General features: G+C 43.3%; 1 protein-coding gene across 4 annotated transcripts in view; it reads left to right on the top strand.

Moving 5' to 3' along the window:
* Positions 1-23,746, top strand: part of SS18 (SS18 subunit of BAF chromatin remodeling complex) — a 58,871-nt gene that overhangs the window by 10,851 nt on the left and 24,274 nt on the right. For 2 of the 4 annotated variants that reach the window (XM_056521758.1, XM_056521756.1), the window contains exons 4-8: positions 6,212-6,296; positions 11,776-11,929; positions 13,226-13,447; positions 14,757-14,924; positions 18,744-18,848. In XM_056521758.1, the coding sequence (XP_056377733.1) occupies positions 6,212-6,296; positions 11,776-11,929; positions 13,226-13,447; positions 14,757-14,924; positions 18,744-18,848 (734 nt within the window). The remainder of the gene's footprint in view (positions 1-6,211; positions 6,297-11,775; positions 11,930-13,225; positions 13,448-14,756; positions 14,925-18,743; positions 18,849-23,746) is intronic. The other 2 variants (XM_056521760.1, XM_056521759.1) reach the window with 2 other exon arrangements.

Genomic DNA, 23,746 nt, shown 5'->3' with positions numbered 1-23,746 from the left:
TGGCTTTCTCAAAGAGGTTTCACTTACTTGTGTTGTCCATTTTTAATATTGCTGGTGATGTCCTCACCATCCTAAAGCTCAGGTTGTACGTCTCTACTTGCTATGTGTACAGCCGCAGTCTCCCATTTCCTAAGTAGAGTGTGTAAGACAGAGACATTTCTTATCATCTTTGGCCCTTATTCCTACACTATTATTGCATGCCTTGGTTTTGCCTGTTGGGTTTCAGTGCTTCTCTATGTTCTCGACATTTTTCTTCTCTCAGGGTGCATGCACACCACGTTTTTGCAATACAGTTCCCGTATCAGGTTTTTAATGGAAAAACTGATTCCTCAAAACCTGACTAAACTATCAAAACGTGTGTGTACAAATTTCAATCCGTATACAGTTAAAAAACCGTATACGGTTTGCAAAATGATGTAAGGAAAAAATGTATGTTTTTAACTTTTCACTCCATTTTGAATAAAGTTTCACTTGTTTGATTGAAATTCCAAGAAAAAAAAACTGTGCAAAGTCAAGTCAAAAACTGGATGGAACCGTATACACAACACGGTTCTGTATGGTTCCCTTTGACTCCCATGTTAAAAAAAAAAAACACATACAGTTTAATACAGTTTTTCACCCGGACCAAAAAACGTGGTAGACTACGGTTTTGGGCACGGGAAAAAAAAACTGACTAAACCGTACAGGGTGCAAAACAGACACAACCAGATGCATCTTTTGGCATACGGTTTTCAATGGAGAGTCCATGCATACGGTTTTCTGTATGGTTTTCACATTGAAAACGTATACGGGAACTGTATTGTAAAAGCGTGGTGTGAATGCACCCTCACTGTCTTGGGTCTTGCTCATTAACCATCCCTTAAGGACCATGCCAATTTTCACCTTAAGGACCATGGCATTTTATTTTTTATTTTTTTTGCCTCCTCGCCTTCTAAAATCCATAACTTTTTTTTATATTTCCATCTACAGACTGATAATTTAGTAATTTATTTATTTTTTTCTGACTGGCCAATTGTACTTTGTAGTTGCTCCTCTCATTTTTCCATAAAATGCACGGTGAACCCAAAAGATTATTTTAATAGGGAGGAAATTTTTTATGAAAACCACAATTAAGCAAATTTTAGAGGTTTTCGTTTTCATGCTGTACACTTTACGGTAAAAATGACATGTTTTCTTTATTTTGTGGATCAATACAATTATGATAACCATGGTTACATACTTTTCTATTACTGTACCGCTTATTTTGACCACCTATAACTTTTTTCATTTTTCTGTATAAGGGCTCTTTTTTTTGCGCCGTGATCTGTACTTTTTTTTTTTTGATAGCACAATTGGTTATATAAAACTTTTAAATCACTTAAATTGTTTTTGGAATAAAATGTGACACAAAAGCATCAATTTTGGATTTTATTTTATTTTTTTCTTTACGCCGTTCACCATACAGGATCATCAACATTATATTTAAATTTTATATATATATATATATATATATATATATATATATATATATATATATATATATATATATATATATATATATATATAATTTTTTTTTTTTTTTTTTTTTTGTGTTTTTTCCTTATTTTTTTGTTTTTTTTTGTTTTACACTTTTATATCCCCATAGGGGACTATCTATAGCAATCACTTGATTGCTAATACTGTTCAGTGCTATGCATAGGGCATAGCACTGATCAGTGTTATCTGATATCTTCTGCTCTGCTCGATCTCAGACCAGAGCAGAAGATCCCAGGAGATGGATGGAGGCAGGTGAGGGGACCTCCGACCACCATCTTAGATGACCGGATCCCTGCAGCAGCGCCGCGGATGATCCGATCATCTATTTAAAGTGCGCGTTGCCGCAGATGCCTTGATCTGTATTGCTCACCACATCTGAGGGGTTAATGGCGGCCATCGGCGTGATCGCTGATGTTGGCCATTACTGGCGGTACCCGGCTGCTGATAGCATCTGGGATCTGCAGTGCATGACGCGAGCACCGCTCCGATGCTCGCGGTCATGTACAGTACCTCCGAACCAGGATGTACATTTACGTCCGAGGTCGTTAAGGGGTTAAGTTTTACTTCACCTACCTCTCCCCCTGGATATCCTCCCAGTTCACTGCCCCCATCATGATAAACCTCCCCCTGCCTTTATTTTTATTATAATTTTTTTTTTGTTTTCTACCTTGATATTGATGGGGCGTTACCCAGCAGGTGTGACATCATCTGAAGCCATACAGGAGAGAACTTCCTCCCTCACTCTGCTACACAGAGCTCAGAGCAGTGGGAGATGAGCTATGATTGGTTAAGCCTGGGGGGAAATGTGCTCTGGACAAGTAGGAAGACGCCTAGTGGCAGCTTTTTTTTTTAAAACACAAAACATAGAAAACTTCATTTTTTTTTTTTTTTTAAACAAAGTACGTTAGATTTGTTAACCATAAGGAGTGCAATAGCAAAAATTTTTTTAATGATAGTGCACGTTTATGATCTATTTTGCTCAGGGGAAGCAACTTTTTTTACTTTTTTTTTTTTTTTTTCTCCTGGCCACCGGGGGCTTCAAGAGTTGTTTTTGTGTGTATATATATATATATATCTTGTCAAAACATATACATCTTGGCAAAACATTAACCTTTCTAATATACTTCAGAAGACAATTTTATTTGCTTTTTATAGATATCATGGCTTTGTCCAAGCTGAAGCACAGACATGTGCCCTCCTCTCCTATGAGACAGGAGAGAGAGCACAGGGGGCTCCTATGAGGCAGGAGAGAGGGCGCAGGGGGCTCCTGTGAGGCAGGAGAGAGGGCGCAGGGGGCTCCTGTGAGGCAGGAGAGAGGGCGCAGGGGGCTCCTGTGAGGCAGGAGAGAGGGCGCAGGGGGCTCCTGTGAGGCAGGAGAGAGGGCGCAGGGGGCTCCTGTGAGGCAGGAGAGAGGGCGCAGGGGGCTCCTGTGAGGCAGGAGAGAGGGCGCAGGGGGCTCCTGTGAGGCAGGAGAGAGGGCGCAGGGGGCTCCTGTGAGGCAGGAGAGAGGGCGCAGGGGGCTCCTGTGAGGCAGGAGAGAGGGCGCAGGGGGCTCCTGTGAGGCAGGAGAGAGGGCGCAGGGGGCTCCTGTGAGGCAGGAGAGAGGGCGCAGGGGGCTCCTGTGAGGCAGGAGAGAGGGCGCAGGGAGTTCCTGTGAGGCAGGAGAGAGGGCGCAGGGGGCTCCTGTGAGGCAGGAGAGAGGGCGCAGGGGTGTACTAGCCCACCCTCACTTACTGAACTGTGTACATGCCTGTGCTTCAGCTTGGAGAAAGCCATGATTTCTATAAAAAGGAAATAACATTTTCTTATGAAGTATATCAGAAAGGTTAATGTTTTACCAAAATGTACAACATACAAAAACTTTTGTATCTTACAGTGCCCATTTAAGTCCCTCCAGGCCATGAAACTGCAAATGACTTAACCCCTTAACGACCAAGGACGTATATTTACCGTACTTCCTTGGCCGGCTCCCTTGATATAACGCGGGGTCACACATGTATCTAAAGCTGGGACCCGAGGCTAATAGCGTGCAGCAGCGATCGCGGTGCTGCGCGCTATTAACCCTTTAGACGCGGCGTTCAAAGTTGAACGCTGCGTCTAAAACGAAAGTGAAAGCTGCCCGGCTGCTCAGTGGGGCTGATCGGGACCATCGCAGTGAAAATGCGGTGTCCCGATCAGCTGGGGCACGAGCGAAGGTCCTCTTACCTTCCTCCGGCGTGTCCCTTCGGCAATTGATTGCTCCAAGCTGGAGATGCAGCTATAACACTGCAAAAAAAGTTAATAAATGTAATTTAACCCTTTCCCTAATAAAAGTTTGGATTCCCCCCCCCCAAAAAAAAATGTAAATAAAAATTAACATGTGGTATCGCCGTGTGCATAAATGTCCGAACTATAAATATTTATAATTAATTAACCCCTTAACGACGCAGGACGTATATTTACGTCCTGCGCCGGCTCCCGCGATATGATGTGCGGTATTAACCCTTTAGAAGCAGCGGTCAAAGCTAACCGCCGCTTCGAAAGTGAAAGTATCCCGGCTAGTCAGTCGGGCTGTTCGGGACCGCCACGGTGAAATCGCGGCGCCCCGAACAGCTTACAGGACACCAGGAGGGCACTTACCTGCCTCCTCGGTGTCCGATCGATGAATGACTGCTCCGTGCCAGAGATCCAGGCAGAAGCAGTCAAGCGCCGATAACACTGATCACAGGCGTGTTAATACACGCCAGTGATCTGTGTAAGAGATCAGTGTGTGCAGTGTTATAGGTCCCTATGGGACCTATAACACTGAAAAAAAATAAAGTGTTAATAAAGGTCATTTAACCCCTTCCCTAATAAAAGTTTGAATCACCCCCCTGATCCCATAAAAGAAAATAAAACCGTGTAAATAAAAATAAACATGTGGTATCGCCGCGTGCGTAAATGTCCGAACTATAAAAATATATCGTTAATTAAACCACACGGTCAATCGCGTACGCGTAAAAAAATTCCAAAGTCCAAGAAAGCGTATTTTGGTCACTTTTTATACCATTAAAAAGTGATCAAAAGTCCGATAAAAACAAAAATCGTACCGATAAAAACTTCAGATCATGGCGCAAAAAATGAGTCCTCATACCGCCCTGTACGTGGAAAAATAAAAAGGTTTTATAGGGGTCAGAAGATGACCTTTTTAAACGTATACATTTTCCTGCATGTAGTTATGATTTTTTCCAGAAGTACAACAAAATCAAACCTATATACGTAGGGTATCATTTTAACCGTATGGACCTACAGAATAATGATAAGGTGTCAATTTTACCAAAAAATGTGCTGTGTAAATAAAATGGTACCGCTAAAAACTTCAGATCACGGCGCAAAAAAATTAGCCCTCCTACCATAAGTGGTAAAATAAAAGTTATAGGGGTCAAAAGAGGACATTTTTAAACGTATAAATTTTCCTGCATGTAGTTATGATTTTTTTTTCAGAAGTGCGACAAAATCAAACCTGTATAAGTAGGGTATCATTTTAATCGTATGGACCTACAGAATAATGATGAGGTGTCAATTTTACCAAAAAATGTGCTGTGTAGAAACGGAAACCCCCAAAAGTTACACAATGGTGTCTTTTCTTCAATTTCGTCGCACAATGATTTAATTTTTTTTCCGTTTTGCCGTAGATTTTTGGGTAAAATGACTAAAGTCACTGCAAAGTAGAATTGGTGGTGCAAAAAATAAGCCATCATATGGATTTTTAGGTGCAAAATTGAAAGGGTTATGATTTTTAAAAGGTGAGGAGGAAAAAAAAGTGCAAAAAAAAAAACGGAAAAACACATGGTCCTTAAGGGGTTAAAGGAGTAGTCCAGTAGTGAACAAGTGGTGAACAACTTATCCCCTATCCGAAGGATAGGGGATAATTTGCAGATCGCGGGGGGTCTGACGAAGCGGCGGCCGACACGCCCCCTCAATACAACTCTATGGAAGAGCCGGAGCGATGTATTGAGGGGGCGGGTCAGCCGCCACTTCGTGCGGGGGTTGACACCCGATATCTGGCCGGAGAGCCTGGCCCCCGTACAGAGAGATCGCAGGGGGCCCCAGCGGTCGGACCCCCTGCGATCTCAAACTTATCCCCTATCCTTAGGATAGGGGATACGTTTTTCACCACTGGACTACCCCGTTAAGGAAGAAGAAATTATACTGCAACCAATAGTCTGCTAGGGCATTGGACTCCCGTCTGTATTCTCTTCTGGACAGAACTTCTTGTTCTGGTGATCCCACTGGCCTTTTCTGTTGAAGCTTTTTCATCCTGGTTCTTCCTTTCCTTTTCCTTGACTCCTCTCTTTGACTTGTACAGCTTTGGTACAATACTGATTAGCTCGGAGCCAGTGGGCGAGCATAATAATAATCCCAGACAGAATGGGTCACTTTTTCATTTCAGAACCTCCTAATAGCAGCAACTTATATTCATGGGGGAAGATTTATCAGAAGCTGTCCAGAGGAAAATTGGCTGAGTTGCCCATAGCAACCAATCAGATTGCTTCTTTCATTTTGAACAAGGCCTCTGCAAAATGAAAAAGCGATCTGATTGGCTGCTATGGGCAACTCAGCAATGGTCCTCTGGATGGGTTTTCATACATCTTCCCCCATGGTCTCCTATGATCCAATGAAGATTATTAAAGAGACATTTTATGCGATGTACCAAACTCCTTTTTTCTTTTTACAGGTATCAACAGATGTTGCACACAAATCTGGTTTACTTGGCAACCATAGCAGACTCCAATCAGAATATGCAACCTTTATTACCAGCAGTAAGTAGAGTATATGAACGTGTTGAGTCTATAAATGTCTATTTTAAAGAACTGTACATCTTCCTATAACATGTAATTGATCATTCTGGGCCATAGCATTTAAATCGGTCAAACTCCATTTTTTCTTTAGCAACCTCAGACGGGGCTAAATCTGGACCTACCGTATTTTTTGCCATATAAGACGCACTTTTTCTTCTCCAAAACTGGGGGGAGGGAAAAGTTAGCGCGTCTTATACGGCAAATACCTGTCCTATCGCAGCGGTCCCTGCGGCCATCAACGGCCGGGACCCGCGGCTAATACAGGACATCACCGATTGCGGTGATGCCCTGCATTAACCCTTCAGACGCCGCGATCAAAGCTGACCGCCGCGTCTGAAGTGAAAATAACACTAACCCGGCTGTTCAGTCGGGCGGTTCGGGACCGTCGCGGTGAAATCACGGCATCCCGAACAGCTTACATGACACCAGGAGGGACCTCACCTGCCTCCTCGGTGTCTGCTCCGTGCTGGGATACAGTGCATGGCCGGCGCTCTCCTTCGTCGTCATCGCGCACGTGCGTAGGCTTGCGTAGCGACGTGATGGCGGCAACAGAGAGTGAGGATACCCGGCAGCAGAGATGTTTCGGAGCGACGGGGACGCGGCGACAGCAATGGAGGGCGACATCCAGGGCAGCGGTGACGGGTCCGGAGCGGCGGGGACAGGTGAGTACTACCTCCTATACCAGTGGTCTTCAACCTGTGGACCTCCAGATGTTGCACAACTACAACTCCCAGCATGCCCGGACAGCCAACGGCTGTCCGGGCATGCTGGGAGTTGTAGTTTTGCAGCATCTGAAGGTTCGCAGGTTGAAGATCACTGTCCTATACTTTACATTGTATTTGGTTCAGAATCTTTATTTTCTAGATTTTTATCCTATAAAATTAGGTGCGTCTTATATGACGAAAAATACGGTATGTGTTAAGTTAGGACGTCTGTGTGTATATGTGTATATATATATATATGTGTATATATGTGTATATATATATATATATATAATATAATATAATATAATATCTCACTCACGCAAGAGTGTCCGTCTTTTCACATCCCCGAGTGCCATTCAGGGATTTGTGGATCCCATAGTTGCTATCCGATTCTCTCACTGCTTTGGGGCTGTAATTCTTTATAGGAGAGCGTATTACTTTTGCTGACAACAGCAAGTTATTTGGAGCGCTGTAATAGAAATGGCTCTCACTGCTATAAAGTAGAAGCAAGATGGTTACTTCGTGGATGTATCTCAAGGGTGTTTTCTGTTTTGGGAAGTTATTCAAATACTTTATTAGGTAATTGACAGACTGGGTGGGTGTTTTGTTTATGTGCGCTACTCATCCTCTCAGTCTGGATGACTCAGCCTGTCTGCGAACAAAGACAGTCCATTGATATGAGCATTGGGTATTGTTTAATTTGCCCCATGTTGACGCTGCAGGGTTATTGAAAAGTAGGTGCTGGTGTTTTACAAATTACAGATGGCTCCTGGGAATCCAAAAAGCAGAGAACTACTTAAAGGAGTAGTCCGGCACGCACTTTTTTCATTTTATCCCGTCCGGGCTGCAAAATAAAAGAAAAAACACTTTCTCTTACCTGCCAACGAGCCCCCGGAGCTCGGGTACAGGTGTTCGTTCCCCGGGCTGTATTATTCTTACTTCCTTTTAGCTCGGCACGTCACACGGAGCTTCAGCCTATCACCGGCCGCAGCGATGTCCCGCCTTGGCCAGTGATAGGCTGAAGCTCCGTGTGACGTGCCAGGCCAACGGGAAGTAAGAAGAATACAGCCCAGGTACCGAACACCTGTACCGGAGCTCCGGGGGCTCGTTGGCAGGTAAGAGAAAGTGTTTTTTCTTTTATTTTGCAGCCCGAACGGGATAAAATAAAAAAAGTGCGTGCCGGACTACTCCTTTAAAGAAGCGGTGTAGGGAAGATGTGTGTTTTTTTTATTTATTTTTTTTTATTTTTTTTATTTATTTATTTATTTTTTAATTGAATACTGTATTTTAATATAAACTTTTTGAAGAAAATAAAGGTCATACTCTTGTACCAGAGTCCCCCCAAAAGCTTTCCTTCTGGCATCATATGGTCCCTGCTTGTCACTGTTACTTCCTGTTTCTGAGATGAGCGGTCACAACGAACTACCTGTGTGACCACTAATTGGCTAAGTCAGCAGTCCTTACTGGCACAACTAGTTTCAGAAGTGAAGGACCAGATAGTACACTGCTCAAAAAAAAGGAACACTTAAACAACACAATATAACTCCAAGTCAATCACACTTCTGTGAAATCACTGTCCACTCAAGAAGCAACACTGATTGGCAATCAATTTCACATGCTGTTGTGCAAATGGAACAGACAACAGGTGGAAATTATAGGCAATTAGCAAAGCACCCCCAATAAAGGAGTGGTTTTACAGGTGGTGACCACAGACCACTTCTCAGTTCCTATGCTTCCTGACTGATTTAGTCACTTGAATGCTGGTGGTGCTTTCACTCTAGTGAGACAGTTTACAACCCACACAAGTGGCTCAGGTAATGCAGATCATCCAGGATGGCACATCAATGCGAGCTGTGGCAAGAAAGTTTGTTGTGTCCGTGATCATAGGGTCCAGACCATGGAGACACTACCAGGAGACAGGGCAGTACATCAGGAGACATGGAAGAGGCTGTAGGAGGGCAACAACCCAGCAGCAGGACCGCTACCTCCACCTTTGTGCAACGAGGAGCACTGCCAGAGCCCTGCAAAATGACCTCCAGGAGCCCACAAATGTGCATGTGTCCACTCAAACGGTCAAACAGACTCGCTGAGGGTGGTATGGGGGCCCCGCGTCCACAGGTGGGGGTTGTTCTTACAGCCCAACACACGTGCAGGACGTTTGGCATTTGCCAGAGAACACAAAGATTGGCATATTCGCCACTGGCGCCCTGTGCTCTTCACAGATGAAAGCAGGTTCACACTGAGCACATGTGATATGACAGAGTTTGGAGATGCCGTGGAGAGCGTTCTGCTACCTGCAACATCCTCCAGCATGACCTGTTTGGCGGTTGGTCAGTAATGGTGTGGGGTGGCATTTCTTTGGGGGGCCCACACAGCCCTCAATGTGCTTGCCAGAGGTAGCCTGACTGCCATTAGGTACAAAGATGAGATCCTCAGACCCCTTGTGAGACCATATGCTCGTGCAGTTGGCCCTGGGTTCCTCCTAATGCAAGACAATGCTAGACCTCATGTGGCTGGAGTGTCAGCAGTTCCTGCAAGAGGGAGGCATTGATGCTATGGATTTGCCCGCCTGTTCCCCAGACCTGAATCCGATTGAGCACATCTGAGACATCATGTCTCGCCCCATTCACAAACGCCATGTTGCACCACAGACTGTCCAGGAGTTGGCAGATGCTTTAGTCCAGGTCTGGGAGGACATCCCTCAGGAGACCATCCGCCACCTCATCAGGAGCATGCCCAGGTATTGTAGGGAGGTCATACGGGCACGTGGAGGCCACACACACTACTGAGCCTCATTTTGACTTGTTATCAGGACATTACATCAAAGTTGGATCAGCCTGTAGTGTGGTTTTCCACTTAGATTTTGAGTGTGACTCCATATCCAGACCTCCATGGGTTGATAAATTTGATTTCCATTGATAATTTTTGTGTGATTTTGTTGTCAGCACTTTCAACTATGTAAAGAAAGTATTTCATACGATTAGTTCATTCATTCAGATCTAGGATGTGCTTATCTTTAGTGTTCCCTTTATTTTTTTGAGCAGTGTAATACACTATATATGACAAAAACGAAGTTGGCACCTGACCTCCACACCACTGGTTATGATTTTTCCTCCTCACCTCACCTTTTAAAAAAGTGCATAAGCTGAAAAACCCTGTGTCCCCAAGGGGTTAACTTGTTGGACATCTCGTTCCAAAATAATGGGTGTTAGTATGGCAATGGGGTGCTTTTTGTGGGCAGCCTTTACTATTTTGTAAAGATTAGTAATGTCAGGACCTGATGTTGTAGGTGAAGGTCTTGCTCAGGATTGGCACTGCAGTTCATTCGAAAGTTGTTTGGGTTGAAATCATGGCTCGGTACACATTCTAAGTCATCCTCATCAGAGTCCTCAAACCTTGTCTTTATAGACTTCTCAATGCACAGTTATGCTGAAACAGAGCCGGCAATTTCCAAACTGCTGTCACACTGTCTTCATTGGAAAGAAGGAACCTAGGTTGAACCCCATAGAACAGCTTTACACCTAGATCCTTCTATTTTTACTGTAGACACTTTGGCACTCCTATAGGTTGGGTTTTTCTATAGGCATCCACTAGACCCAGACTTATTTACCGGAGGAGTGGTGGTGTTTTTACATCACTACAGACGACACATGGCATTGGCATAGTGATATTAGTCTTGTTTTAGGCGCTCAACCCAATTCCTAAAGCTGCTGGCTCACAGTATTTCTGCTGAGGTCTTACAGTCCTTAAGACAATCACTCACACGTTCAGCCACCTCTCCATTTATTTTTAATATGAATGCAGCAGCCACCTTTTCTCCCCTATTTTTGACAAAGGTGCAGGTACCACACTAATGGCATATCCTGTTGCTATTTCTGCCATTTGTGTAGCCTTTCGTGTGTTTGTTTTACAGTAGAGGATTTAATGCTGTGTTCAGTTATTTTGTTTACAATTTTAGTTTCAAATATGCAGCTTCAAATCCTGCGCATTAAATATGCACAGGATCCTGTACGTGTGAAATAAACCATTAAGGAGAGACGGCTAAGGCCAGTAATTGCTTATGTGACACTGCAGCTAATGTAGGTGACATCATTGCAGTTGATCTAGTGGGGACATTGGAGCAGAGGTGGATTTAGGGGAACTTCATTTTTTAACACATTGTCTCAAACATAAGGCTGATCCAGGTTTGAGTGACTACATGGTTAGTACAGATGCAGACGTCAGGCACGAATAATTCATATTTTGGTGACTGAGCCTGCAGGTTTCTTTCATCTGGAATGATCTTCCGCCAGACACCTGGAAGCAGCTTATCAAAAACTGTATTTCAATCGGCTTTTAACTGTTGGCAGATCAGAACAAAATCAGCAAGTTCCTATGGGTAATGTGCTGTATTTGATGTTAATCTCCTGTTTTTGGCCACTTTTAGCCCTTCTGTCACTACAAGTGAGAGGAAAAAGTGTATAGAATAGCAGTTGGGGGGCAGAAAAATCCCATTTGAGGTGACGCGGGATCCCAGGTTTACCCTTGTAACTGGACATGGCTATACATATTACTGTTCTGTGATCTGATGCAATAAACGGAGTCTTTGTGCAGTCTATGTATTGGATTCCTCATCCATTGCTCGTAGCAGTAAGCGGTTAATGATCTATGATGCCTGCAAGTCCGACTGTGAAATGAGACACTTTATTTTTATTTTTTTTATACTTTTCATTAAAACTCTTGTAAATGTCCTTTAGCTCCCCACACAGAATATGCCTATGGGTCCGGCGGGGATGAATCCGAGTGGCCCTCCACAGCCGCCACGCTCACATAACATGCCTTCAGAAGGGATGGTAGGAGGGGGTCCGCCTGCAACACACATGCAAAACCAGATGAACGGCCAGATGCCTGGTAAGAATCCCTTCTCCAAGGTATTAACACCAATGTTGCTTAGCAACCAATGGACGTGAGGGCTCAGGGGATACTAGATTGTTGATGACAAAACTGCCTGGAATACCCTGGAGTGCCAGCTCTCTTACAGTTTGTTAGCTACAGAGCTACGTGACCTGTATTCACTGCTTATCTTTCTGCCCTTGGGCTTTGATGTGGCTGACACGCAGCATTGCTGTGATGAGCAGAACTGTCTAAATTTAGTCTGTGAAACCGCACAGTACAGCTGGCTCTCAAAAGCTTTTTGTCGAGAGATTGGCCATTGGCTCTGCAAATGTAAATCCCTTTACGAGAGCAAAGGTACGGTTTTATTGCTCCTGTCACCCTTTCGCTACCAGTTCATAATTTGACATTTGCCTTGTAATAAAGGAATCCTTGCTACCAGTGTCTCATCCATAGTAGAGGCCTGGCTGTATCTGTTTTTGTTTGCTCTGTTATATGAAAAGTAAAGAATATGTGATGATGACAGCCTTTAAGACAGTGGTCTCAAACTGTGACCCTCCAGGTGTTGCAAAACTTCAACTCCCAGCATGCCCGGACAGCCGTTGGCTGTCCGGGCATGCTGGGAGTTGAAGTTTGGCAACAACTGGAGGGCCACAGTTTGAGACCACTGCTTTAAAGGAAATCTGTCACCTGCACTTACCTGTTTGTATTGTGCACCGGTACTTACCTTTGTCCCGTTCCATGCAGGGGCTCTCTGGTAATCTTGTCAGTTAGCTGCAGACCCGGCTTGAGACACGGGCGGAGCTTAGTGACGTCACCACTGCTGTTCTCTAGCAGCGGGACCTAGCAGGTAGCAGCAGCAGCAGTGACGCCACTAAGCTCCGCCTATGCCCCAAGCCGCTGCTGCTCTCTGGGTCTTGCAGCAGCAGTGACATCAATAAGCTCTGCCCAAGTCGCCGCTGCTCTCTGTTGCGTCTTGCAGCAGCGGTGAGGTCACTAATCTCCACCCATGCCCCTAGCCGCTGCTGCTCTTTGCTGGGTCTCGCAGTAGCGCTGACGTCACTAAGCTCCACCCGTGCCCCAAGCTGGGTGCAGGGACTGGGGCTAACAGACAAGATTATAGAAGATCCCTGCAATGGAACAGGACAAGGTAAGTAAGTACCGTTGTCGCCAGTGTCACCTGTACTACCTGTTGGTACCGACAGGTTAGTGCAGGTGACAGATTTCCTTTAAGAGGTGAATGCCCCAGTTTCTCTACCAATTTTACATATTGCCCAAAAAGTTTTAATTATAATTTATTTTTATTTAAAAAAGGACCAAACCATATGCCTATGCAAGGACCAGGACCTAATCAACATAACATGACAAATAGCGCCATGCCTATGCCTTCTACTAATCATGGTTCCATGGGAGGATATAATCACTCTGTGCCGTCTTCACAAAATATACCAGTCCAAAATCAGATGGGTATGAATCAAGGCCAGTCAATGGGCAACTACGGCCCCAGGCCAAGCATAAACATGCAGCCGAATCAAGGTAACTAATCTAATCGTAAAAAGTGATTGTGATTTTACTGATTGACTGACTGATCTGGACAGGTAAGCTGGGTTCACACTGAGGTTTGGCATTACATCCCAGGTATGCTTTAGGGTACTGGTATAAAGGTATGCAGGTGTATGCAGTTGCTTTTTAAAGGCAAAAGCTACATGTTCACTCCTACACTAACCACAGGTACTGACGGATAGTGCTGTGGACGATGATTCATGTGTTCCTTACCTTGCCTGGATCCGTCTGGCCGTTCGCCCGCAATCTTAGTTTTTCTATATATGCAAATGTGGCTGTAACTGGCACGAACGGGGTTTTCAGGAGCCTAATGGCACTGTGACGTCAACGCCGGCCCGCTTATGAATATTCATCCCCTCCCTCCCTTTCTCCCTGCCACTCCTAACTGGTCTTCACTGTGCATGTGCCGCTTCCTGACATGCGCAGTGAAGACAAGTCAGGAGCGACGGGGGAGGGGGGGGGGGATATTCATAAGTGGGTGGCGCTGATGTCACAGTGCCACTAGGCTCCTGAAAACCCCGTCCGTGCCAGTTAAAGCCACATTTGCACTTATAGAAAAACTAAGATTGTGGGCAGACGGATCTGGGCAAGGTATGGATCATATGAATCAGCGTCCCCCGCACATTAGTCAGTACCTGTGGTTGGTCGAGATTGAACATGTGACAGTTTTCCTTTTTAAAGGAGTTGTCCCACAGCAGGAAAAGCTGTTTCAGTGCTCACTCCCCCAGCAGCGTTCTCCCCGGGAGTGTGGCAACGCAGCCATTTACTTCTGTCCCCACTTGCTGGAGAGGGGACTGGCTGTGTTACCAGGGCTGGTCTTGTATTGTAATAGTCATGTTTGGTCCAAAATAATAGTCATGGGTGGTCCCACAATAAAAGCAGTTTCAATGCTCGCTCGCTGGCAGCAACATTGTGCAATTGGCCACTGTATGTGGTTATGGTTTTACCCACATACGGTAGTAAATGGCTGCAAGATGTTGCCACCAGAGAATGGGCATTGAAAGTTATCTTTCATCATGACACAACCCATTTAGTAAGCAAAACATAAACTACTGGTGATTTATCCTTAGTAAGTGGACCAACCGTTATTACTAGTAGACCACATTTGGTCCATTATGAGTGTGTGCATCTGTTTGCATAGCTTCTTGCTAGTATCTCAATGTATAGAATTTACATACTGTTTAAATGCAGTGTGAACCTAGCCTTACTGGTGAAATCTTGTTGATTTTTAACAATCTACATATCTGTCATGGCATATAACTAAACTGATCTTATTTTCCAGGTCCAATGATGCATCAACAGCCTCCTTCACAGCAATATAACATGTCTCAGGGTGGTGGCCAGCATTATCAGGGGCAGCAGCCACCTATGGCAATGATGGGCCAGGTTAATCAGGGGAATCACATGATTGGACAAAGGCAGATTCCACCCTACAGACCTCCTCAGCAAGGTATAAAAGAACTGCAAATGAACACATGGTTATATATAGAGATGAGCAAAGTAACAGTAATTCAATTCGTCACGAACCTCGCGGCTCAGCGGTTGCTGACTTTAGCCTGAATAAATTAGTTCAGCTTTCAGGTGCTCCGATGGGCTGAAAAAGGTGGATACAGTCTTAGGAGACTCTCCTAGGACTGTATCCACCTTTTCCAGCCCACCGGAGCACCTGAAAGCTGAACTAATTTATGCAGGATAAAGTCAGCAACCGCCGAGCCGCGTGGTTCGTGACAAATCGAATTTGTGTAACTTCACTCATCTCTAGTTATATAGAATCTTGTATACCTAAGTCATGGACTCTTAAATGAGTAGTCGCATCTTAGCAGCCTAGCATTATGCTGTAACTTTTGAGGGACCAACCATTGAGCCATCAAGCCACACACACACACACACACCAATAGCAAAAACAAAGCAGCCATTTCTTCTGCACACCGGTGCTTTGCTGTGCAGAGTTTGGCAGTTATGTGACTAGTCATCTGGCCAGGAGCACTTGTAGGTGAAATTGGAAGGATCCACCGTTCCTAGGTTAAACTGTGTTGCCTTTATTCTAAGAATCATTGGAGTCCCAGCACAAAGACCTGAACTTTATGGGGAAGTCATATATCCTCCCTTATTCTCTTTTGTGTGGCCTCTTTCCACCAATTGGCAAGAGGGCAGATAGTCTGACACAAGGATTATATGTGGCACTTCTACTTTGGTCCATTTTGTAGCAATCTGCCCTGGTAATGGAAAACTGACAAATGCCAATATATTATTTTCATATGTTGGATCATAAAGTGTATGATTTTTACTTACATGGTTGGTGTTCTAGTAAGACACCTTTCTAATAATTCCGGATTGTTCTGTCATCATGGTCAGACTCGCTAGAACAGCCCTCCTAGACCTCTGTAATATGCCCTTATTAAAATGTTAGTCATTGTCTTGTTCTGGGAAGGAATTGCTAAAACTGTATGTCATGTCAGACCTCTTGTCTTTTTTGTACCAACTAAAGGACTGCACACGTTGTACTCTTTACTGGGCATCTTGTAAGTGCCAGAATTTTAGATCATTGCATTGTGCTAAACATTGACTTAAGTGAATGTGTCACCTAGACCTTTTATTAGATCCTGATCCTAAACATACTTGGTTATATTTATTTTATGTTTTTTTTTTTTTTTTTATATTTTTGTACGTTAAGATGGGGGTGTTTATGCTATGTTCTGGTAACAATGATTTAAAGGGATGCTTTACAGCCGCCACATGGCCCGTAGTAAACTTACTGACTTCTATGTAACAGGGTTCCAGTCAACTCTATGACCTGTGCATGGAGGAGGAAAGCTGTGACTAGCACCTATTCTGAATGGCCTGATCCCATCTTACCTTTTAAACTGGTATCGCCTTTCACTGGTTCACACAGCCAAAAAATGTGTGCAATGTCTGCCTGGAAAACACTGGAATGTCTGCTCGAATATGAGCCGTCTCGTAGACTGCAATGCATTTCAGAACAAGCCTATTCTTTCTGCAGGTGCCAGAATAGATATTTTCTGCTGCACACTGCACATGGCAGATGTTTCTGCCACAATATTCCAGAATGTCCATGTGGAATATACCGGCGGAATTCCACATATATGTTCCGCCGTGTGAACATACCCTAAATCTGCCTTTGCTAATAAGGAAAGTGGTCTGAACAGAAAAGTCTGTTTTTTTTTATTTTTTATTTTTATTTTTTTTTTTTGGTTTAGTGGCCAGATTGAAAATTGCAATATTTTTTAATATAACTAGTAAAAAGAAATAAGAACTTTTCTTTAAGGATTTGTCTGGTGAAAAATAACGTATCCCCTATCCAAGGATTCGAGCGTTGGGACCCCCTGCAATCTCCTGCTCAGGGTCCCGGCAGTCGTCTGGAAGGGGGCGTGCCGACCCTCGCATGGAGCGCTGGCCGACACGCCCCCTCAGTGTACCCCATAGAGATACATGGAGGGGGGTATGCCGGCAGCGGCTTCCTGCAGGGGTCTGAAGTCAGCTTCCGGCAAACTGCCGGGCCCTGTGCATGAGATCACGGGGGGTCCCAGTGCTCGGACCACCCGCGATCTATAACTTATCCTTGGATAGGGGATAAGTTATTTTTCACTAGACTACTCTCTTAATCTTTTCATTTAATGGCCTTATAAATCTGGCCACTAGGGGTCTCCCTTCTGGTCCAGACCACATTCAATCTGCTCAAAAGCACAGACTTTGGTCTCCTGCTGGACTGGCAGGAGACCAAACTCAGGAGGTGCAGTCTGGCCATAGGCAGTGAATAGTACTTGCTCTCTGCCTGTGTATAAAACTTGGAGAGTGAGTGCTATTCACTGCCTATGGCCAGACAGGACTTCCTGGGTTTGGTCTCCTGCCAGTCCAGCAGGAGACCAAAGTCTGTGCTTTTGAGCAGACTGAATGTGGCCTGGACCAGAAGGGAGACCCCTAGTGGCCAGAATTATGGCTATGAAAGTAACAAAGACATTTTTGTTTTTACTGGGAGTAAATTACAAATCTTATTTATTTTTACCTGCTGTATCATTATATGCAAAAAAATATTTTAATGACCGTGCCAATTTAATGTTAAATATGAAAACTCAACTTAACTTAAGCTATAGGTCATTTTCTGATGACACATTCCATTTCAGGGATTCGGTTTGGACAGTTCCTTATTCCACACTCATGAGGTTGGCTAGGGCCAGAGTGATTTTAACTATTGAGTGGCAGCTATAGTCCACAATATTTATTGCTTCAGACTGCAGTTGTAGTTTCAAAGAAAACTCATCAGTTTCACCGCACTAACCTGCTGCTACAGGCAGTTAGTGTGGGTGACGCTGATGACAACCATACTAACATGTCCGCGATCCATGCTCCCATTGTCCTGGTATCTTCTTCTGCTCCCTCCGTTTAGCCGGCAGACTTGAGGCATGGGCGGAGCTTAGTGACTTCACTGCTCTTTCCCTAGGCCTTGTAGCAGGGCCCAGCAGAGAAACCGCAGCGGTGATGTCACAAAGCTCCACCCATGCCCCAAGACTACCAGCCGAACAGAGGGAACAGGTGACACTGGAATGGACTTGAAGTGATACATCCTGAGCAGTAGTATTAAGTTATAATACTGCAGCTACCTTGTCTCCTTCACACTTGGGGCTCAGTCACCCTACGGAAATTCAGTGTGGAATTCAAACAAGGATATTCTGTTCGGATCTCGCTGATTTTAGTAGGATTCTGCTGCTTAGTTCACACATTTTAAGTTCTGTAGTGAAACTTCATATGAGGAATTGAATTCCAGTGAAAGACGGAACATGTTCAATGTTCTAGCGGGATCCGCCAGAGAAGTGCCCTCTGTCAATGGTACGGCGCTTATGTCCTCGGCAGATTGCCGTAGACCTTAACCATCGACTCGCACGGACGTCGCAGATCCACTGAGGAAATTCAGTGAGGAAATTCCTCAGTGTGAATGGACCCATACAGAAAAAGGAGTCTGTATCCTTTTTAGGGTTAATTCACACACAACAGATTTGTTGAAGAAATCTCTGCTACTGAAAATCCGTCTCATTAATCTGAATCTGAATTTCTACAAGCTCAATTTCTTTAACAAATCTGCTGCCTGTAAATTCACCCTTTAGGCTCATATATACTACATTCCTACGACTGATCTCCGCAGTGATTGCCGTATAGGCACCAGGACTGACTGCTAAGCACAATTCCTCCTCCTCATTCTTGTCATATCACCGGTCACTATAGATGGAACAGTCTGTTCATCTGTATCTTGTAGGTCCACCTCAACAGTACTCAGGCCAAGAAGATTATTATGGAGACCAATACAGTCATGGCAGTCAAGGTGCTCCGGAAGGCATGAACCAGCAATACTACCCTGACGGTAAGTTGTTCATAATTTCATTTTTAAAACTTTTTACAAGATTCCTACAGCTCACAAACCTTTTATTTAAAAACTTTCCTTAAAAAATAAATAAATAAATAAATGGTGGTATACACTATACACCCTACATTTTGAGAGGAGGGTAGGTCACGTCACTATATCCCTGATTTATTAAACCTATGTGAGAGAAAACAGGAGAGATTTTGCCCACAACAACCTTGTTAAAGGGGTACTCCGCCCCTAGACATATTATCCTCTATCCAAAGGATAGGGGATAAGATGTCAGATTGCCATAGTCCCCCCGCTGGGGACCCCTGCAATATAGCAAGTGGCACCCTCCTGTAACTGCTTCTGGAATCGCTGGAGGTTCTCTGGCTAATTCATCCCGACCACTGGGACGGAAGATCGTGACGTCACACCCCGCCCCCTCAATGCAAGTCTATGGGAGGGGGTGTGACGGCCGGGTGTGCTGCTTGCTATATTGCGGAGGGGTCCCCAGCGGCGGGACCCCAGCAATCTGACATCTTATCCCCTATCCAAAGGATAGAGGAATTCTAACAGAGCTGATTAGTTGCAAAAACAGCCTCACACCTGTTTTCAGCTCTGTTCCATTAAAGTAAACTCTGCCAAATTGTAATACCCAACACCACCTGAGGACAGATGTGGCGCTGTTTTGGAAGAAATTATCAATGTTTTTCTTTATAACCCCTTTTAAGATGGGAAATGGGGGGAAAAAATGTTATGGGAAAAATCACTTCAGACTTTAGCGCACATTTTGATAGATCGTGGCATACAATTGTTGGAATCGGGACACCCAGCACTGTAAAGTATAAAGCAAGTTCATATTTACCTCTAATAAGGTCTTAAAGGTTAATTTATGCTTATTTGTATAAGAAAATAGAAGAACATTTAAAAAAGGAAATGATACTATAAAAATACCATTTACATTGATACAATGTAATCCCCATTCTTGACAGGTATAATCATTTTAAGATGTACAAATGTATACAGATTTCATCAGTGATCAATGCTTTCTGGGGGGCTTTAGTTGATAGTGTGAGCACAGCCTCATTACTCTGTTATCCTGTACAAGATGAAGTTATAGTAACATGGTGCTGTACCCTTACATATTAGGCATATTAACGCAATTTAGGTTTGGAGATGTGCACAGTGCTTGCACAAAAGATGTGCTCCTTATGTATGACAAAATTTAGCCTTCATAACCCCTTAAAGTGTATCTGAACCTTGAGACAACTTTCTATCATGTCATAGAGACATGACAGTTGTCATCAGTGGGGGCCTGCCTGCTGAGACCCTCACCAATCACTAGAACGCATCCCTGTGACATCTGCCCAAGAAAGTTGTTACTTTTTTGGACTGTCTGCAATGTTTCAACCCTATTGTGGTTCTTTGCTTGACAAGACCAATAGGTTTAAAGGGGTATTCCAGGCAAAAACTTTTTTTTTTTTTTATATATCAACTGGCTCCGGAAAGTTAAACAGATTTGTAAATTACTTCTATTAAAAAATCTTAATCCTTCCAATAGTTATTAGCTTCTGAAGTTTTCTAACTGCTCAATGATGATGTCACATCCCGGGAGCTGTGCATGATGGGAGAATATCCCTTGCATGATGGGAAAATATCCCCATAGGACAGCTCCCCGACACGAGTCATCAGAAAGCAGTTAGACAGAAAACAGCAACTCAACTTCAGAAGCTAATAACTATTGGAAGGATTAAGATTTTTTTATAGAAGTAATTTACAAATCTGTTTAACTTTCCGGAGCCAGTTGATATATAAAAAAAAGTTTTTGCCTGGAATACCCCTTTAAAACATTGCACTGTGCCATTGATAAATAGGTTTTTATTTATTTTGTTTTTATTTTTGTAATAAAAAATATATTAAAAAATCTTTATTTTAATGTGTGTATATTATACTGCAAGTGTTTCATTCATTGGGAAGTACTGTGAACTATGCTTTCTAATGTCTGACATGTCAGAAGTTGTCTTATGTATTTATTTTTTTCATTTCTACATTTAGAAATTTAAAAAACCATAACTGTTCTGCTTTTCCAACAGTGTAGCCATATAAAAGCTAGTTTTTTTGTTTTTGTTTTAGTTTTTTAGCAGAATGAGCTTATTTATTAATGGAACTATTTTTAATGGTCTGCATGCCATGGCCATACAATGCTGCTGCAATATGGTAGCATTGGTCACCAGCCTTCCCTTATCGCTCTGTTACATCCCTGCAATGACAATGTGCTGTTCTGTCAGTATGTATGGCTTGTGATCTCAGCTGCAGTCAGTAACTTGCTGCAGTGATAAGTCTGTGTGCCATGTGATTTCTGTAACCTTGTAAACAAGACAAATGTGCTAGATTTGTCCTGGAGGTTTGCAGAGGTCCCAGGAGTCTGAGTAGGCCCAGGGCCTGATTAAGAGCATCATGGGCCTGGTGCTGAGGATTTTGATGGGCCTAAAAGTGGCCGTGACCCATTAGCTGCATTGCAGGCATTTGTGGGTCATAGTGCGATTTTAATTTACTAACATCATTATGTGTGACACAGCACGATACATAGTGTGAGTGGTAGGTAGCCAGGTAAGTAGGTAGATATGTAGCTAGCTTTAAAATACACCAACCAAAATGTCCCCATGATTTTATAGCATTAAGTGGACAAGCAACACTTGGGATCAGTCATATATAGTTATAGATATAGAGATATATATATACTTTTACCCAGTATGGTGGGTGTATGTATGTATGTATGTATATATCTATCTCACTGAATATGGAGAAGCATACTTCTATACCCATACCGGGTAAAAACCATTATAAACAGACTAAAAATACCAATAATAAACAGTATACAAATACTAGGGCTAAATAATACTGATGCATCTTATGTGCAGCTGATTTTGCTACCCATTAACTAACTTGAATGAGTAGCAAAATCAGCTGCACAAAATATGCGGCAGATCCTTTACGTGTTAACGTACCCTTAGGGTACATTCACGCTTGCATACTTTCTAATGCATACAAAAATACGTACATGTGAACTTACCCTACAGGTAATATTAGGTAGGTAGGTTAAATTAGCCAGGTAGGTAGCTAGATAGGCAGCTTAGCTAGATAAGGCGCCAGGTAGGTAGGTAGTTATCCAAGCAGCACAACCCAGTCAAGGTACTAGTGCAGTGGGTGCCAGCAGAGAATGCAGTCCAGATCACGGTCTGTTATTTAGCCATATGCAAAAAAAAAAATAAATTCTGCACCACTCCAGAATCAATTCAAAGTGATTTATTTTCCCATGTAAAAGATACGTTTCACCAGCCTCATGCTGAGTTTTTTTTATTTTTTAAGAATGCATGCTTGAAAAAGCCGGCGGGAGGCCGGTGAAATGTTGTATCTTTTACATGGGAAAATAAATCACTTTGAATCGATTCTGGAGTGTTGCGGAATCTTTTTTTGCATATAGGTAGGTAGTTAGCTTGCTAAGTAGAGGCCAAAAACAAAGACCATAAATAACTTGTATCAGGGCATTCTGGGAGTTGTAGTTTGTAAATAATTGCAACTACCAGCATGCCCTGACATAGCTCTGCAGCTGAGCTATACCAAAACTACAACTCCCAGCATGTTACACTACTTAGTAATATAGGTTATAGTGCAACATGCAGGGAGATTTAGTTCTGGGTCAGCTGTAGAGCCATACACTGTTAGAGCTTGTTTGAAGTTGCAGTTAGTTACTAACTACAACTCCCAGCATGCTTTGATACAACCTTTGAGGAGATAATGGAGAAAACTGGTGATCTGCGGTGGTCGTTTGATTCCAGTCCGGCTTAAAACAAAGTATTCACATTGATTAGTGTATGCATATGGTGGACAGGCATGCAAGATGCATTTCAGCGGTAAGTTCCCCCTTTTTCAATTGCAAAACAGATGTATAAACCTTTACAGTACTGTTGGATTTAAATAACTGAAAAGGGCGCCAAAACCAAGGATCAGAGGCCAGCCCAGGGGGCGTGACATGGATGGTTTGTATAGCGCTTTTTTGAGACCATTTTATATAGTTAAAACATGTATTTAAAATTGAAATAATGTGTTAGCAGACGTAAAATGGCATTCGCGATTAATAAAATATTATTTAGTGGATCTTGTCTATGATCGGATCACTCATGGGGCGGGGTTTTACAGTTTCGTACTATGGTCGAGACTTTGGACTGTTTTCCTACCAAGTTCACGCTCTCTCAATTATAAAAAAAAAATTGCGACCAATCACACGAGTCAGCACCGTGACGTCACTTTCTGTATGGACGGTCGGGGCCAGGATATTAATGTTTATATAGTCACATGTTCTGGTTTGCAGCCAATCCGTGGTGCCCAGTATGATGTCTTCAGAGAGTGGGCAACCAATCATAGTGGTGCCGACTTGGATGATATATAATAAGTGATCTTAGCACTGTATCATTGTTTTTTCAACCAATCAGATGCCTGCCGATGTTGAAGGCGCCAGCTGCTTTATTCAAAAAAGGAACTATTCAGCCAATGGGCACTCTCATTAAAACTAATTTTTGCTATTGCACTCCTTATGGTAAATTTAAAAAAGATTTCGTATATACTTTGTTTAAAAAAATGAAGTTTTCTATGTTTTATTTGTGCTTAAAAAAGCTCAAGAGCACAATTTCTCCCATCTTATACACAGATTTAGGACCGGAGTGCTGAGGGGGTGTGTCCAACCAACAGCATATGGCAGTTAAGTGTGAGAGGAGCTATGATTGGATGAGGCTGGACACCCCCCCTCAGCACTCCAGGCTGCACTTTCTGTGTTTGGGCTTCTGTCCCAAGTCTGTGTAAGATGGGGGAAAATGTGCTCTTGAGCTTTTTTAAGCACAAATAAAATATAGAAA

This window comes from Hyla sarda, chromosome 5 (genome assembly GCF_029499605.1).
Source record: "Hyla sarda isolate aHylSar1 chromosome 5, aHylSar1.hap1, whole genome shotgun sequence".
Classification (NCBI taxonomy): Eukaryota; Metazoa; Chordata; class Amphibia; order Anura; family Hylidae; genus Hyla; species Hyla sarda.
The sequence above is the reverse complement of the archived record's forward strand: the minus strand, read 5'-3'. Positions and strand labels throughout refer to the sequence as shown.